Raw genomic sequence first — 17616 nt, forward strand, 5'->3', positions numbered from 1 at the left:
AAGTATTGGGACTAAATCAAAATAAAAAGCTTTTTCACAGTGAAGGAAACAGTCAACAATACTAAAAGGCAACCTACAGAATGGAAGAAGATATTTGCCAACAACATATCTGATAAAGAGATAGTACCCAGGGGCGCCTGGGTGGCTTAGTTGGTTAAGCGTCCGACTTTCGCATAGGTCATGATCTCACGGTTCGTGGGTTCGAGCCCCGCGTCGGGCTCTGTGCTGACTGCCAGCTCAGAGCCTGGAGCCTGTTTCAGTCTGTGACTCCCTCTCTCTCTGACCCTCCCCTGCTCACGCTGTCTCTGTCTCCTAGAAATAAATTAAAAAAAAAAACTTTAAAAAAAGAGATAGTACCCAAAATAGGTTTAAAAAATCCTATACACCTCAACATCCAAAAAACTGAACAATCCAATTAAAAATGTGCAGAGGGCATGAATAGACATTTTTCCAAAGAAGACATCCAGATGGCCAAGAGACACATAAAAAGATGCTGAAATAGACCATCATCAAGGAAATACAAACCAACACTACAATGAGCTATCACATTACACCAAGTCAGAGTGGCTAAAGTCAACAACATAAGAAATAATAGGTGTTGGTGAGGATGTGTACAAAGGTGAACTCTATGACACTGCTGGTGGGAATGCAAAATGGTACAGCCACTCTGGAAAACAGTATGGCATGTCCTCAAAACGTTAAATACCTGAGAGAATGAACACCTCTAGAAACGTGGTTCATACAATCACACCAGGTTTAAATTGAATTGACATTTGGTTAAGTTTTGTTGTTGTTGTTTTTTGCTTTGATTTTTTGTCGTCATATTTTTTTTCTTGAATAGTTTATTGTCAAGTTGGTTTCCGTATAAGACCCAGTGCTCATCCCAACAAGTGCCCTCCTCCATGCCCATCACCCCCCTTCCCCCCTCCCCCACCCCTATCAGTCCTCAGTTTGTTCTCAGCTTCAAGAGTCTCTCATGGTTTGCCTCCCTCCTTGATCCTTTCGTCAGTTGATGGACATTTAGGCTCTTCCCATGTTTTGGCTATTGTTGAGAGTGCTGCTATGAACATTGGGGTCCATGTGCCCCTATGCATCAGCACTCCTGTATCCCTTGGGTAAATTCCTAGCAGTGTTATTGCTGGGTCATAGGGGAGTTCTAGTGTTAATTTTTGGAGGGACCTCCACACTGTTTTCCAGAGGGGCTGCACCGGTTTACCTTCCCACCAACAGTGTAGGAGGGTGCCCGTTTCTCCACATCCTCGCCAGCATCTAGAGTCTCCTGATTCCTTCATTTTAGCCACTCTGAGTGGCGTGAGGTGGTATCTCAGTGTGGTTTTGATTTGTATTTCCGTGATGATGAGGGATGCTGAGCATCATTTCATGTGTCTGTTGGCCATCTGGATGTCCTCTTTGGAGAAGTGTCTCTTCATGTCTTCTGCCCATTTCTTCACTGCATTATTTGGTTTTTTTGGGTGTGGAATTTGGTGAGTTCCTTGTAGAGTTTGGATACTAACCCTTTATCTGCTATGTCATTTGCAACTATCTTTTCCCATTCCATCAGTTCCCTATCAGTTTTATTGATTGTTTCCTTTGCCATGCAGAAGTTTTATCTTGATGAGGTTCCAATAGTTCATTTTTGCTCTTGATTCCCTTGCCTTTGGGGATGTGTCAAGTAAGAAATTGCTGCGCTGGAGGTCAAGGAGGTTGTTTCCTGCTTTCTCCTCTAGGATTTTGATGGTTTCCTGTCTCACATTCAGGTCCTTTATCCATTTTGAATTTATTTTTGTGAATGGTGTAAGAAAATGATCTAGTTTCATTCTTCTGCATGTTGCTGTCCAGTTCTCCCAGCACCATCTGTTAAAGAGGCTGTCTTTTTTCCATTGGATACTCTTTCCTGCTTGTCAAAGAGTAGTTGGCCATACATTTTTGGGTCCAATTCTGAGTTCTCAGCATTTGGTTAAGTTTTTCTCCACTATCTAGTACACAGGGGTTTGGGTGAAATAGAAGATTACTTACAGTCAAATAAATAAATTAAATCTCTGTGCAAAAAAAACAAAGTTACACAGAGAACTACCTTACAATCCAGCAATCTCACTACTAGGTATTTACCCAAAAAATACAAAAATATTAATTGAAAAGGATACATGCACCTGGTGTTTATAGTAGCATTATCTACAAGAGCCAAATTATGGAAAGAGCGCCAATTTCCATCAACCAATGAATGGGTAAAGAATATGTGGTATATATATCCAATGGACTGTTATTCAGCCATAAATAAGAATGAAATCTTGCCAGTTGCAAGGGCATGGGTGGAGCTAGAAAGTATAATGCTAAACTAAGTAAGTCAGAGAAAGACAAACACCATGGTTGCACTCAAATGTGGTATTGAAAGAAGCAAAACAAACAACCATGAGTGGGGGGAAGAGAGGAAAACCAAGAAGCAGTCTCTCTTTTTATTTTAATATATTTTTAAGTTTATTTGATTACAACAGAAAGACAGACTGAAGTAAAACATAATTCTTATTATAACAGAGTATAGTTTTTATAATCTGATGACCATCCTCCCCTTGACCCCCAAATTTAAGGAAATTAAACAGAAGAAACGTTTTGTTAGGAAACCAAGTCAAAAGCTGAAATAAGCTTACAACACCTGTGATGAAGTTCATTATAGAGAACAAACTGATGATTACCATAAGGGAGATGGGTGGAGAGATATGCTAAATAGGTGATGGGGATTAAGGAATGCACTTGTGATGATCACTGGGTGATTATGGAAGTGTTGAATCACTATATTGTACACTTGAAACTATTATTACACTGTATTTTAACTTACTGGAATTTAAATTAAAACTTTAAATAGAAGATGTGAAGTACATATATGCATATATATAATATACAATGGACTATTAGTCAGCCATAAAAAAAGAGTGAAATCTTGCCATTTGCAACAACATGGATGGAGCTAAAGAGTATAATGGTAAGCAAAATAATTTATTAAGAAAAGAAAGACAAATACCATATATTTTCACTCATATGTGGAATTTAAGAAACAAAACAAATGAGTAAAGGCAAAAAAGAGAGAGAGGGAGACAAATAACAGATTTTTAAGTATAGAGAACAAACCGATGGTTATTAGAGGGGAGGTGGGTGAGAAGATGGGTTCAATAGGTGAGGGGATTAAGTAGTGCACTTGTCATGACGAGCACCAGTTAATGTATGGAATTGTTAAATCACTATATTGTACACCTGAAACTTACACAACTTAGCTAACTGGAATTTAAAACTTTTTAAAAATGCAAATAAATCTGTTAGACACAATGAAGAGTTTAGGAAGGTCTTGCTTATCACTTGGACTTATACCATGGCTGACTGACCCTGCAGCATCCCAGCTTTGCTGCTGCCTAAGAAAAGCTACTAAATTTTTTGGCATCCTAATTTGGTATTTACAGATCCTAATTGCCTGGACCTAACTCTCAACTGAATCTTCATGTGGTCTACTATATAGACTGTTTCCATCTCAGCACCAGATGTACTGAACTGAAAGTAAGCACAGCCTAAACAAACCCTAAATGAACAAAATGAACTTTAAATGAACTCAGATAATTGCAGATTTGGGTCACCCCTCCTCTGGTGCTCTAAATTTGTGAAACTATCCTGGGTTCTGGCTGGACCATTTGGGCAGTTGCTGATATCCACGGGGAAAGGCTTGTTCTCTGATTGGACCATCTGAAATTGATCTGCTAAGTGCCTCTATATGTCTGATACAGAAAGTGATTGCACTCTTCTGATTTCTGCAAAAGCTACAAATTGGGGGAGGGCGCATCACAGGAAATGTGGCCACTTCCCCACTCCTGACATATTGGAATCTCAACCCCTCCTTGGGACTGTGTCACGCTGTTGGTGGTTGTATTTGGATTTCCAGATTAGTGCCAGTTTACAAAAATATATTGATAACTCAGCTGCCCTCAGCTTTCTCCTGATGCACAAGCCTTAGTAAGGCAGTTTGCTTATTAAATGCAGCTGTCCCCAGAAAGAGTGATCTTTTCTAGGCTGCTCACTGCATAAGTGATTGGGACAAAAGTGGTGAGAGGCACAAAAATCCATTTTTAAATATTTGAAAATTCAGAATTTCATCTTGACCAAATCCTGGACGTGATATGTCTTTCTGGTTAAGCTGTATAATAATGTTTGCCTACAAAAAGGCTCTTAAACTTCCTGCATAAAACTCTTCCAGACAAAATATTGGGATGGAAGGAGGATAAGATTATAAAACTCTGGTTGCTAAATGAGACATACAGGTTTTGTAACAGTGGAGAAAAAACAAAATCCTGACACCTGAAGAGGCATGGGTAAAGGACAAGGGCATTAATCATTGATTTTTAGGACTATTCCTGGAAGTATTCCTCTCCTTCCTAATAAAAGCACATATTGTCTTCCCTGCTGCCAACAGTGCTTTGAATTCAAACTGACTGCTGAGTCTAAGGTCACTTCTGACCAAAATGACTAGGAGATAGCCGGATGTGGCCACAGCTCCCACACCTTCTACTCAGAACACCTCCCAATATCCTGCACATTCACAAAGTAGATTAGCTGATGTCATGAACAAACAAAACTGTTTGGATCCAACTCCCTTCAGGAGATACTCCCACTGAAATCAAAGAATGAACTTTTTTGTACTGGACTAGAAACCCTAGGATAGGAGGCCTGCAGTGGGAGACCACATTGGAGATCATGTTCACCTAAACTGCCTGATTAATGTATGTGATGCCCTAGCATTTGTAAACTCTTTTTGTCCAAGAGTACTGTGTACGCCCTCTGGAATTGTACTTGTGTGTGAGCCCTGACTATCCTGGCACTGCCTCAGCCTTGGAAGGCATTAAGGTCAGCTTCAATATACAGGCCAGGCTTGGGTTGTGCTTGGACTGATCCCTCAAGCCAGAAAGAAAAAAGGTTAATACAGAAACTTAAGGAGGAACCTACCTGGCTGTTGAAGAGACATAATTATAGTAATTGTTAGTTCTGTCTGGCTAAATCTAAAACCCCTGTGGGCATAACTGAGGATTACACTACAGGTTGGGCTTCATTTGCTGCACGGGGACCTACTGACAAAGACACCTTGGCCAAGAGCCAATGGGATGGATTGTGCAGAAAAAGTTCACGTGACAGGCCTTAGAATGCATTCCTAGAAAGAATTGATTGTATGTTTGACCCTTACATGGCATCTGAAGACCTGGATTTTGAGAGGGTTCCACCATCCTCTTAAGGATAACAGTGGTTTGGCGCTGGGAGAACTGGATAGCAACATGCAGAAGAATGAAACTAGATCATTTTCTCACACCATACACAAACATAAACTCAAAATGGATAAAGGACCTGAATGTGAGACAGGAAACCATCAAAACCCTAGAGGAGAAAGCAGGAAACAACCTCCTTGACCTCCACCGCAGCAATTTCTTACTTGACACATCCCCAAAGGCAAAAGAATCAAGAGCAAAAATAAACTGTTGGGACCTCATCAAGATTAAAAGCTTCTGCACAGCAAAGGAAACAATCCATAAAACTAATAGGCAACCGACAGAATGGGAAAAGATAGTTGCAAATGACATAGCAGATAAAGGGTTAATATCCAAAATCTATAAGGAACTCACCAAATTCCACACCCGAAAAACAAACAACCCAGCGAAAAAATGGGCAGAAGACATGAACAGACACTTCTCCAAATTCCCCTATGACCCATAGGTAGCACTGCTAGGAATTTACCCAAGGGATACAGGAGTGCTGATGCCTAGGAGCACATGTACCCCAGTGTTCATAGCAGCACTCTCCACAATAGCCAAAACATGGAAAGAGCCTAAATGTCCATCAACGGACGAATGGATCAAGAAGATGTGGTTTATCTATACCATGGAATACTACATGGCAATGAGAAAAAATGAAATCTGGCCATGTGTAGCAACATGGATGGACCTTGAGGGTGTTATGCTGAGCGAAATAAGTCAAGCAGAGAAGGACAAATACCTATGTTTGCACGTATAGGAGGATTAGGAGGAACTTAACGGAGGACCAAGGGGGAGAAGAAGGGGGGAAATAGTGGGGGAAAGGGAGAGAGGCAAACCATGAGAGACTCTTGAATACTGAGAACAAACTGAGAACTGATGGGTGTGGGGGGGAGGGGGGAGATGTGCATGGATGAGGGCACGTGTGGGGATGAGCACTGGGTGTTATATGGAAACGTACTTGACAATAAACTATTTGTAAAAAAAAATTTACTAACAAGGTAAATAAAGACTTTAAAGGTTATATAAGAAAAAAGAATCATATGAGAAAAAAAAGGATAACCGTGGTTTGCTGTGTGTCTAAACTGTACAAATAGTATGGCTTATGCTTGAATACCTGCTTTCCTTCTGAGAGCCTGCAGTTTGGGTATGTACTGTGCAGAGGATGCCTATGTGACCAGCCACTAATAAAAACATTGAGTCTAATGAACATCCTTGGTAGACAACATTTCACCCGTATTGTCATATTTTGATGCTGGAGGAATTATGTATGTGCTATGTGACTGCACTGGGAGAGGAATCTTAGATGCTTGTGCCTGGTTTCCTCTGGACTTTGCACCATGTGCCTTTTTCCTTTGCTGTTTTTGCTTTGTATCATTTTGATTTCATAAACCTGAGCCATTTATACAGCTACATAGTGAGTTTTGGGAATGCTAGTGAATCACCAAACCTGGAGATAGTCTATTGGACCTCAAGCACAACAAGAATGTTCATAGGAGCTTTATTTATAATAACCAAAATCTGGACAAGAGGCAGGAAATCTCGAATGTCCATCAACAAGTGAATGGATAAGTGATACATCCATACACTGGAATATTATACAGCAATGAAAACAAATGAACTAATTCTACCTACACCTTATCGATGAATCTCATAGACATATTGTTAAGTGAAAGAAACTAGATGCAAAAAAGTACATATTGTATTATTTTATTAATATAAAACAAAAATGGACTACTTATTTATGGTGATTGAAGTTTGAATGGTGGTTAACTTTGGGAGCTGGGGGATATTAATAACTGGGAAGGGGCACACGGGGGGCATCTGCAGTGCTGATAATGTTCCATATCTTGATTTGGGTTGTGTGTTTACTTTGTAAAAACTTACCAATTTTTACATTTAAGATTAGCATACTTCATGTATATTATACTATAAGAAATTACCAAAGAAAATACTCTAATGTCCATTGATTGATGAAAAGGTAAACTTAATGTGATGTGTACATACAAAGGAAATTTTTTCAGCTTTGATAAAGAATAAATTCTGACACAGAGTACAAAATGGATAAACCTTGAAGACATTATTCCAAGTGGAATAAACCAGTCACAAAAGGACAAATATTGTATGATTCCACATATATGAGGTACCAAGAGTAAGAAAATTTACAGACACAGAAATAATGTTGATTTCCAGGGACTGACAAGAGGAGAACATGGGGAGTTATTGTTTAATGAGTACAGTTTTGGTTTGGGAAGATGGTAAGGTTCTGGAGATGTGTGGTGGTGATAGTTGCACAAAATTGTGAATGTGCTTAATGCCACTGAACAATTAAAAATGGTTAAATTAAAAATGGTAAATTTTAGGTTATGTATATTTTACTACAATAAAATAAAAGAAACAAAATGGAAGGAACAGTAGATAAACCTGGTTGTGATATCAATGTCAGTTAAATCCTGGAATATGACCAAGGCATTGACAGCTCTCTGGTTCTGTCCCTAAAAGTGAAGCAACACTAAAAAGGTGGCATATTTGATAAGTTTCATACTTAGGTTAAAGCAGAGTCAAAAATAAAATCCCCAAGAAAAATGAGTTCCGAAAAATAAAAAAGTAGTACTGACATGAAATGATACTCAATATTCACTTTGGAGAAAAAGAGGATGAGAAGAAGCTCTTTGTGTATAGTGCTATCCTATGTTATACAATATATCCTATGTTATAAAAGGGGGGAAAGTGTGAATATGTGAACTGTTTCCTCACTGTAGGAGGTATTAATGTAATAGATGTCTTTTCAGAGACAAAAAAATTCAACTACATGTAACATAGATATCAATGATCAGATTCTATTTTCAAAATGCTAACCTATAAAAAAGAAGACTTACTCAGGGAATAAAGCAGATGTGCGTATACATACATACATACATACATATACATATTTGTAGAAAGATGTGCATATTTATGTAAATATTCACTAAAACTACACCTTGCGGTGCCTGGGTGGCTCAGTCGGTTGAGTGGCCGACTTCAGCTCAGGTCATGATCTCACAGTTTGTGAATTCTTGAGTTTGAGCCTCACATCAGGCTCCATGCTGTCAGCAGTGGAGCCTGCTTGGGATTCTCTCTCTCTCAAAAATAAATAAACATTTTAAAAATAAAAAGTAAATAAAATTACACTTTTTGTAGCTCTCTGATAGTTCAAGTCTTCCCCTTTCCTAAGTTTTCAAAAATACTTCTCTGCCAACTGAATTTTACTGTATGTATAAGGTCTCACAAAATTTCCTATCAGATATAATAATATTTTGACTTATTTGGATAAAATGTGTTGTTCTATTGAATTAAAATTTGTCACTACTATGCAAATGAAGGAGTCCAAGTAAATTCATTTCAGTTTTTCAGTTTAGTATGCCATCTTTAAGCTGATGAGGTTTTGTTCAGCTTTATTGAAGCATAGTTTACATTGATAAGTTTGTAGTCCATATAGCTTTTGCAGTTTTCATGAGATTTAAGGAAATTCAGCATATAAATGTCAGTAATAGAATTCTATCATTTGTAGAACTATCAATTTTCATGTGCATTCTTTTCTCTCATATGTAGATTATGTGACTTCTTTAAGAACAGAGATAAATGCATACTCTATTTCTTGGAGAGCACTACAGTACTTAAGTATGGCCTTGTACATGACACAGATAGTAACTTTGAGACACAGAATTTCGTTTGTTGTATTAGGAAGTGTAAATCTAATATAAAAAATGTTTACTGATTGGATTTGTGCCCTAGAAAGATCTTGAGCATTTTTTAATTCTGTCTTAGGATGCAACAGTAGAATGAAACTTAGTGGACGACCCTATAGGCACATGGGAGTCCTTGGAACTTCAAAACTCTATGACATTCGGAAAACTATCTTTACCTTCACTCCACAGGTAAGTGGAATAAGATTTAGATGCACTGAGATGAATGGAAGTAAGACAAAAATACAGAAATAAAGCATTTACTAGAGTTAGGACAGGTGTCAGAGTTCATGGCGCCTTGCACATATGAAGTTGCTCAATAAATATTTTTTGAGTTGGACTAAACTGAGCTTGTGGCACAGAGCTATGCCAAGTGATTGTGGCTACCAAGAGTAGTCCTGTGTGTTGCAGAAACAGTGACTAGAGATTTTATAAATGTTAGAGTACATTTAAAAAGAACTCCTTTTAAATGTTAAAAAATAAGATTCTATTTATCCTTTATACACAAAGGACGACTTTTATTCAGTTACTAAATTGTGTTCTCTTTGTTTTTGGCATGGGCCCTTTTTATGTTGATGTTCTCTTTTAAACAAAAATTTCAGTACTGTTTCATCCGTGATTATACACATTGTTAGCCTGATATTTGTCACATTATAGTAGTAAGCCCAATTATACATGTGTATAGGAGGAGAAAATATTTTCTAGAAAGAAAGCCTAAGCTCCCCATTTGTTGCCTTACATCTGAAATTGTGCAGCTGAGGTATAGACAAAAGAATAATGGACCATAGATTCTATTTCTGACCTTGCCATTTGCTAGCCATATGACTTTGTTAATCCACTTAGTGTCTCTGCCTTATTTATATCTACTAAAAGAAGAAAAGCCCTCACTCATTTGGTATATAAATAAATAAAATTATATACTTGAAAACACTTCGTAAACTAGAGTATACTGTAAAAATTTCAAAAATTATATGTACCAATGGACTATCAGATTCTCTGGAAAGAGTTAGGCACTAAATGGGGTGCCTGGGTGGCTCAGTCGGTTAAGCATCCGACTTTGGCTCAGGTCATGGTCTCATGGTTCGTGAGTTCAAGCCCCACGTCAGGCTCTGTGCTGACAGCCAGCTCAGAGCCTGGAGCCTGCTTCAGATTCTGTATCTCCCTCTCTCTCTGACCCTTCCCTGCTAATGCTGTCTCTCTCTCTCTCAGAAATAAATAAAACATTAAATTTTTTTTTAAAAAAAAAAGAGGCACTAAAGTTGCCTCTGTGGTGTGTTATATACCCTTGTGAATATGTGAGTACTTTAAAATATTATTTGACAGTTATAAGAGTAAGTTATTCCAAGCTGTTATTTTTCTCCTTCTTTTTCTCAGTTTATAGACCAGCAACAGTTCTACCTGGCTCTGGACAACAAGATGATAGTAGAGATGCTTAGAACAGACCTCTCCTACCTCTGTAGCCGCTGGAGGATGACAGGCCAGCCCACCATCACCTTCCCCATCTCACACACCATGCTTGGTAAGGTTATATGAGGCACAGAACTAATGTGTTTAGGGACTGAATCATGTGGTTAGCCCTTCAAAGTCTTAGAGTCGCTGGAAAGCTGCTCATTATCATTTATTCTTTCAGCAGTTATTTCTTAGCTCCTATTTTTGTGCCAGACATTTATCTACACACTTGCGCTGCATCAGGCAAATAAGGCAGATGAGGAGATAGAATTCTACTCGAATGGAGCTTATGTTTTAGAATAAATATGTAAATATGTAACAAATGAACCAGTGCTCAAGAATATTTCAAATGGTTTGAGGGCTATAATTCAAAAAATGTAATAGAATAACTTGTGGGCTACTATGGGGCTAATTAGTTTTTAGGTCCATTTGCAGAAACTTTTTTAATATAATTCATTTTGAAGACAGTAATAATACATTCTGCATCTGTCTTACCCCAGTGGAGCATCAAGATTTTATAGATAAGTTCCCACACTTATCCTTCCAAGGCTTGCCTAACTGAATCAGTAAAATCTAACAAGGAGAAGTGAAAAGGCTTTCAGTTTATCTTTCCTTTACTGGCTGGGCTTCCTAACATTTCTTATTTGAAACTAGGTGAAAGGCTTTATTATTCTCTCAGTTCCTGGAGGACTAAAGCCAATACTGAAGCACTGCTTCCTTTTTGTGTCTCTGCTATTGCTTCCAAAAGCCTGTTTATACTGCCAAAGGAAATAGAATTCCTTTTCATTAGAGAAGAATCCTTTGTCATAAATCATTCAGTGTCCAGACCGGCTGCTAGGGATTTTGATCACATATCTAAAGTGCTTCAAAAGCATAAGAATTGAGGAAGTAGGGTAGTCTTTCTTCTTTTTGCCTTTCTTTATTTAAGACAACAAGTTCCTGATTATAAACACTGTTCCCAGACTTGCCTTCAGAAAGTATAAAGTCTAATTGGAGAGGCAAAGCTGATTCACAAAAAGAATAGAAATAATCAAAGACAGTATATAAAGAAGTACCAAAGCATTGGATTTGTATTTTAAAGTGAAGGCATTCAAGTTGTTAAAGAGAATCTCTTGACTGAGGTGGGACTTATCAAGACTTTTTGAGATGGGTAGAATTCATATAGGAGGAGAGAAGAAGGAAAGGCACTTTAGGTAAGTGGAAAATACCATGAATGAGACCCAGAGATAGGGATGAGCTTGACTAGTGAGTGGACAGTAGAGAGGCCAACCTGCAGAGAGTGGCTTTGCATGTTAGAGTATAATTATCAACAAAATTGGATAAGTAAGGTGGGGCCAGATTATGAAGACACTGAAAATAAGCAGCGATATTTAACCGGAGTTTCTCAGAAGTCTAAAATTATCAAAAGTTTTTGAGCAAGAAGTGACACGATGAAAGTGATGTTTACAGAATATGGATTTGATGACAGTATACATTGTAGCAGGGAGAACTTGATATCAAAGAAACTAATCCAGGTATGAGATGATGAGAAGATACATTGGATTGATGGTAATAACAATAGAGTGGGAGAGAAGAAGGCAAGAGTCATTTTAAACACCTGTAAGTCAGATGTTGACTAACTAGGTATGAGATACGAATCAAGGTGATGCCAAGATTTACAGACTAAGTAAATAATGCTACCATTGATAGAAGCAGAGAAATTCCATAGGAAGATGCCAGTTGTAAAGGGACATGTTGAATTTATGGTGACAAAGAGATTCTGAAATTGAAATATCCAATAGTTGGGGTGAGATACACAGCCATAGCTTGGGGAGAAGAATAACATTAAAGTTCTAGGTTTATATCACAAAGTTTTGATACTTATTACTTGGTCACAGAACAAAAATAGCAGTAACAATAGCAGTAATAACTGCAATATTTATTGAACATTTTCTCTGTGCTAGGCCCAGAACTAAGTGCTTTCAATGAATTATTTTGAAATCTTTACAACAACCCTATTCAGATAGGTAATATTAATAGCTCAATTTTATAGATGAGGAAGGTGACTCATTTTCCATAGTCACAATGCTTGTGACAGGATCAGGCCTCTAACAAGGTCTGTCAGTCCCCAAAGCCTACATTACCAACAGCTGTGTGTTTTTGTCAGTGAAACTGTGTGCTGGTGAAATGATAATGAATGTACTAGTGATCACATTAAAATATGAATTAGTTAAATTATCATTTTAAAGATAAAGATTTCCAGAATACATAAAAGAGCAAATTCCGGCTAGATGCTATTCACAGAAGATATCCCTAAAATAAGGTTATATAGAAAAAATGGAAAATAAAGGAGTATATAAAGATAAATCATGTAAAATCTAACAAAAAGAAATCAATGGTGGCAACATTAATATCAAAAATAGTAAATATAATTCAAGGTAAAAGTCAGTAAAAAGGACAGGAAGGATATTTTAGATCGGTAAGAGTTACACAGACAAAAAGCAGAATCAGATCTATAAATACAGAGAACAAATTGATGGTTGCTGGAGGGGAGGAGCTTGGGGGATTAGATAAAATGGGTGAAGGGGAGGGGGAGATGCGGGCTTCCAGTGAAGGAGTGACTAAAAGGCACAGCATAAGGAATACAGTCAGTGACATTGTAATAGGGATATAATGGGACAGATGATAGCTACACTTGTGGTGAACATAGTATAATGTATAATCTTGTCAAATCAGTAAGTTGTACACATGCTACTAATGTAACATTGTGTGTCAACTGTACTTAAAAAGAGGGTTACAGTATAACAAGATGATATAACAGTTATAAACTTTTATCTACAGAATAGTATCAGTGAAATGTATAAAGCAGATATTTAGGAAAACTTAGGGCAATATGATAAAACCATTGTATAATCATAGTGGGGCACTATAGCACACCTCTATCAGAATGTCACAGATCAATTATAAAAAAGTAATTAAAGATATAGAAGGATTAACAAACCTGATTTTTGTATTTATGGGTACATATAAAACTATACCCAAATAGAATACACAAAGAATGTTTATCTTTTAGAAAGTAGAAGTCATACAGATGATATTGCCAGAATATGACATAAAACTAATAACACACATGTAATAAAAAATATGACCATGACGGAGTTAAATTTTATAAATAATTCTTAAACAGGACATCAAATCTGAAATTAGATAGTGTTGTAAAAAAAAAAAAAAAGGTGATTCTACTACTTATCAAAATGTAAGAGATGTGGCCAGAGTCCTATTTGGAAATTTTCATATCCTTAAATACTTTCATTTTGGGGGAAAAAAAAGAGTTCCAGTTTCCAGACTAAATGGAGTAGATGCACTTCTCCCTATTCCTCCTGCTAAGTACAGTTTAAAAGACTGGACATTATCTATAAAACAAACTTAAGAAAATTCTGAAAGTCAGAAAAAAGAAGGGAGACAGGCTATGGACTTTGCACCTGAGAAATGACACAGCAGTGAATATACTGGGTTTTCCTTCTGTCTCACCTATTCTCAACTGGATGCTGGAGAAGTTTTTATCCCATAAACACAAATGGGTACAGATTTAAAAAGTCCAAGAAAAAACTTTTCCTTCTAGCCAGAGTAACAGGAGAGGGGCAGCCTAGCCAGATGGAAAACTTCCAGACAGTAACTGTTCTACTCTGGCCAAACACCACAGAAAAACTGCAGCTCCGTTCCCAGTCCTATAAGCAAAAGCTGAGTGGGGACCTTAGACTTCTACCTTCACATAGCTGTGAAGAAGCACCTTTCTTTTTCCTTAGGGGTAGTGTCTGAGAAGCACCTGTGGGGAGCTTAGACTTTTGTCCTTGCCCAGAAATAAAGGAACTTCCTTCCATACCCACTAGCAGTAACAAGGCAGTCCTCCCTTCCCTGCCACACTGTATCAGAAGAGGCCTGCTGAATCAGAAGATTCAGTAAGATCCAAAGTCTCATAAGATGATACCCTATATTTCCAGAATACAACAGAAGTCACTTATACCAATATCCAGGAAAATGAGAACTTCAATGAGAAAAATTGATCGGCAGACACCAATACCAAGATAACAAAGATGTTGGAGTTGTAACAAAGATTTTAAGACAGTCATCATAAAAATATTTTAATAAGAAATTATGACCACACTTGAAATTTGGAAGTGAGAAGTCTCAGCAAAGAAATAGAAATCTTCAGCAAGGAAATTGAAGATATAGGAGCACCTGGGTGACTCAGTTAGTTAAGTGTCCAACTCTTGATTTCAGGGCTCAGAGTTTGTGGGATCAAGCCCCACGTTAGGCTCAATACTGGCAGCACAAAACCTGTTTGGGATTCTCTCTCTCCCTCTCTCTCTCTGCCTCTCCCCACTTTCTCTCTCTCTCGCTCTCTGTCTCTCTCTCTCTCTGTCTCTCTCTCTCTCCCCCTCTCTCTCTGAAAATAAACTTTTTCTCTCTCTCTGAAAATAAATAAACTTTAAAAAAGAAAAGAAATTGAAGCTATAAAGAACCAAATGAAAGATTTAGAACTGAAAGCTACAATAACTAAAGTCTAAAACTCACTAGATAGACTCAGTAGCAGAATAGAGATGACAGAGTGAACGTGGAGATAAAACTGTAGAAATTACCCATTCTAAGCAAGAGCAAAAATAGACTGAAGAATTATGAACAGAGCCTATGGAACCTGTGAGACTAATACCAAAAGATCTAACATTCACATAATAAGAGTCCCAGAAGGAGAAGAATAAGAAGACTATGGGACTGAAAAAAAAAAGAATATCCCAACTAATAATGGCTGAAAAATTGGCAAAAGGTATAAACCTATAGATTCAAACAGCTGAGAAAGTCCCAAACGAGATAAACCCAAAGAAAACCCATGCCAAAACACAGAGTAGTAATCAACTCCTGAAAGTTAAAGAAAAATAAAAAATCTAGAAAGCAATGAGAGAAATGATACCTTGCCTATATGGGAAAAACAATTAGAATGACATCGAATTTCTCATTAAAAACCATGGAGAACAGAGGTAAGTGGCACAACATTTTTCAGGTGCTCAAAATTATAAACAGAATTCTGTATCCAGCAAAATTGTACTTCAAGAACAAAGCAGGGAAAATATATTCTCAGATAAAGGAAAGCTAAATGAAATTTCTCTGCTAGAGATTGGCCCTGAAAGAATGGCTTAAAGGAAGTTCTTGAAATGAAAAGGGAATAAGATGGAATGTTGGAACATCAAAAAAGAAAAAAGAACAGTGGAATGATTAAGAATATGGGTAAACACAATAGATTTTCTGCACTTTAGTTTTCTAAAGTGGTTGAAGGAAAAATCATAACACTGTTTGACGTGGTTCTCAAAATATGTACAGGAAATCTTAAAGGCAATTACATGATAAATGGGGGAAAGGTAAATGACTGAAAGGGAGGTAAGATTTCTACCCATCACTCTTAACTAATAAAATATTGACACTATTACACAATGGTATATGTATAATCCATGTTTGTATGTGTAATGTTAATAACAAGAGTAATCACTAAGAAATCTATACAAGGAGATACAGTCAAAAACACTATATATAAGTTGAAATGAAATTCTTGTACGTATTTTTTTTCTTGTACATATTTTTAAGTCAGGAAGAAGAGGGACGCCAGGGTGGCTCAATCAGTTAGGCGTCTGACTTCAGGTCAGATCATGATCTCACGATTCCTGGGTTCGAGCTCTGTGTCAGGCTCTGTGATGACAGCTCGGAGCATAAAGCCTGCTTCAGATCCTGTCTCTGTCTCTCTGCCCCTCCCCTGCTATCTCTCTCTTTGTCTCTCTTTCTCTCGCTCTCAAAGATAAAATTTTTAAAAAGATATTTTTTTATTTTTTTGTGTATACACCACATTTTCTTTTTTTAAAAAATAGTTCATTGTTAAGTTGGTTTCCATATAACACCCTGTGCTCATCCCAACAAGCGCCCTCCTCCATTCCCATCACCCCCCTTCACCTCTCCCCCACCCCCATTAGCTCTCAGTTTGTTCCTAGCATTCAAGAGTCTCTCATGGTTTGCCTCCCTCCCTGTCCCCCACTATTTTTCCCCTTCTTCTCCCCCATTATAAGTTCCTCCTAATCCTCCTATATGGTATCTGTCCTACTCTGCCTGACTTAGTTCGCTCAGCATAACACCCTCAAGTTCCATCCATCATGCTACACATGGCCAGATTTCATTGTTTCTCATTGCCATGTAGTATTCCCTCGTATAGATAAACCACATCTTCTTGATCCATTCATCCATTGAAGGACACTTAGGCTCTTTCCATGTTTTGGCTATTGTAGAGAGTGCTGCTATGAACATTGGGGTACATGTGACCCTATGCATCAGCACTCCTGTATCCCTTGGGTAAATTCCTAGCAGTGCTACCTCTGGGTCATAGGGGAGTTCTATTGTTAATTTTTGGAGGAACCTCCACAGTTTTCCAGAGGGGCTGCACCAGTTTACATTCCCACCAACAGTATAGGAGGGTGTCCGTTTCTCCACATCCTCGCCAGCATCTAGAGTCTCCTGATTTGCTCATTTTAGCCACTCTGAGCAGCGTGAGGTGGTATCTCAGTGTGGTTTTGATTTGTATTTCCCTGATGAGGAGGGATGCTGAGCATCATTTCATGTGTCTGTTGGCCATCTGGATGTCCTCTTTGGAGAAGTGTCTGTGCATATCTTCTGCCCATTTCTTCACTGGATTGTTAGTTTTTCGGGTGTGGAGTTTGGTGAGTTCCTTATAGATTTTGGATACTAGCCCCTTTTCTGATATGTCATTTGCAACTATCTTTTCCCATTCCGTCAGTTGCGTATTAGTTTTATGGATTGTTTCCTTTGCTCTGCAGAAGCTTTTAATCTTGATGAGGTACCAAAAGTTCATTTTTACTCTTGATTCCCTTGCCTTTGGGGATGTGTCAAGTAAGAAATTGCTGTTGTGGAGGTCAAGGAGGTTGTTTCCTGCTTTCTTCTCTAGGGTTTTGATGGTTTCCTCTCTCACATTCAGGTCCTTTATCCATTTTGAGTTTATTTTTGTGTATGGTGTGAGAAAATGATCTAGTTTCATTCTTCTGTATGTTGCTGTCCAGTTCTCCCAGCACTATCTGTTAAAGAGGCTGTCTTTTCCATTGGATACTCTTTCCTGCTTTGTCAAAGATTAGTTG

General features: G+C 37.9%; 1 protein-coding gene and 1 pseudogene across 1 annotated transcript in view; both read left to right on the forward strand.

Moving 5' to 3' along the window:
* PHKA1 (phosphorylase kinase regulatory subunit alpha 1) overlaps positions 1-17616 on the forward strand; it is a gene marked incomplete at its 5' end in the record, with an annotated part of 130784 nt that overhangs the window by 43767 nt on the left and 69401 nt on the right. The window contains 2 exons of the mRNA XM_039219858.1: positions 9084-9193; positions 10376-10520. Coding sequence (XP_039075789.1) covers positions 9084-9193; positions 10376-10520 — 255 coding nt within the window. The remainder of the gene's footprint in view (positions 1-9083; positions 9194-10375; positions 10521-17616) is intronic.
* Positions 11881-17616, forward strand: part of LOC120222161 — a 13613-nt pseudogene continuing 7877 nt past the window's right edge.

Source organism: Hyaena hyaena, unplaced genomic scaffold (genome assembly GCF_003009895.1).
Source record: "Hyaena hyaena isolate Hyena2069 unplaced genomic scaffold, ASM300989v1 scaffold_844, whole genome shotgun sequence".
Taxonomy (NCBI): Eukaryota; Metazoa; Chordata; class Mammalia; order Carnivora; family Hyaenidae; genus Hyaena; species Hyaena hyaena.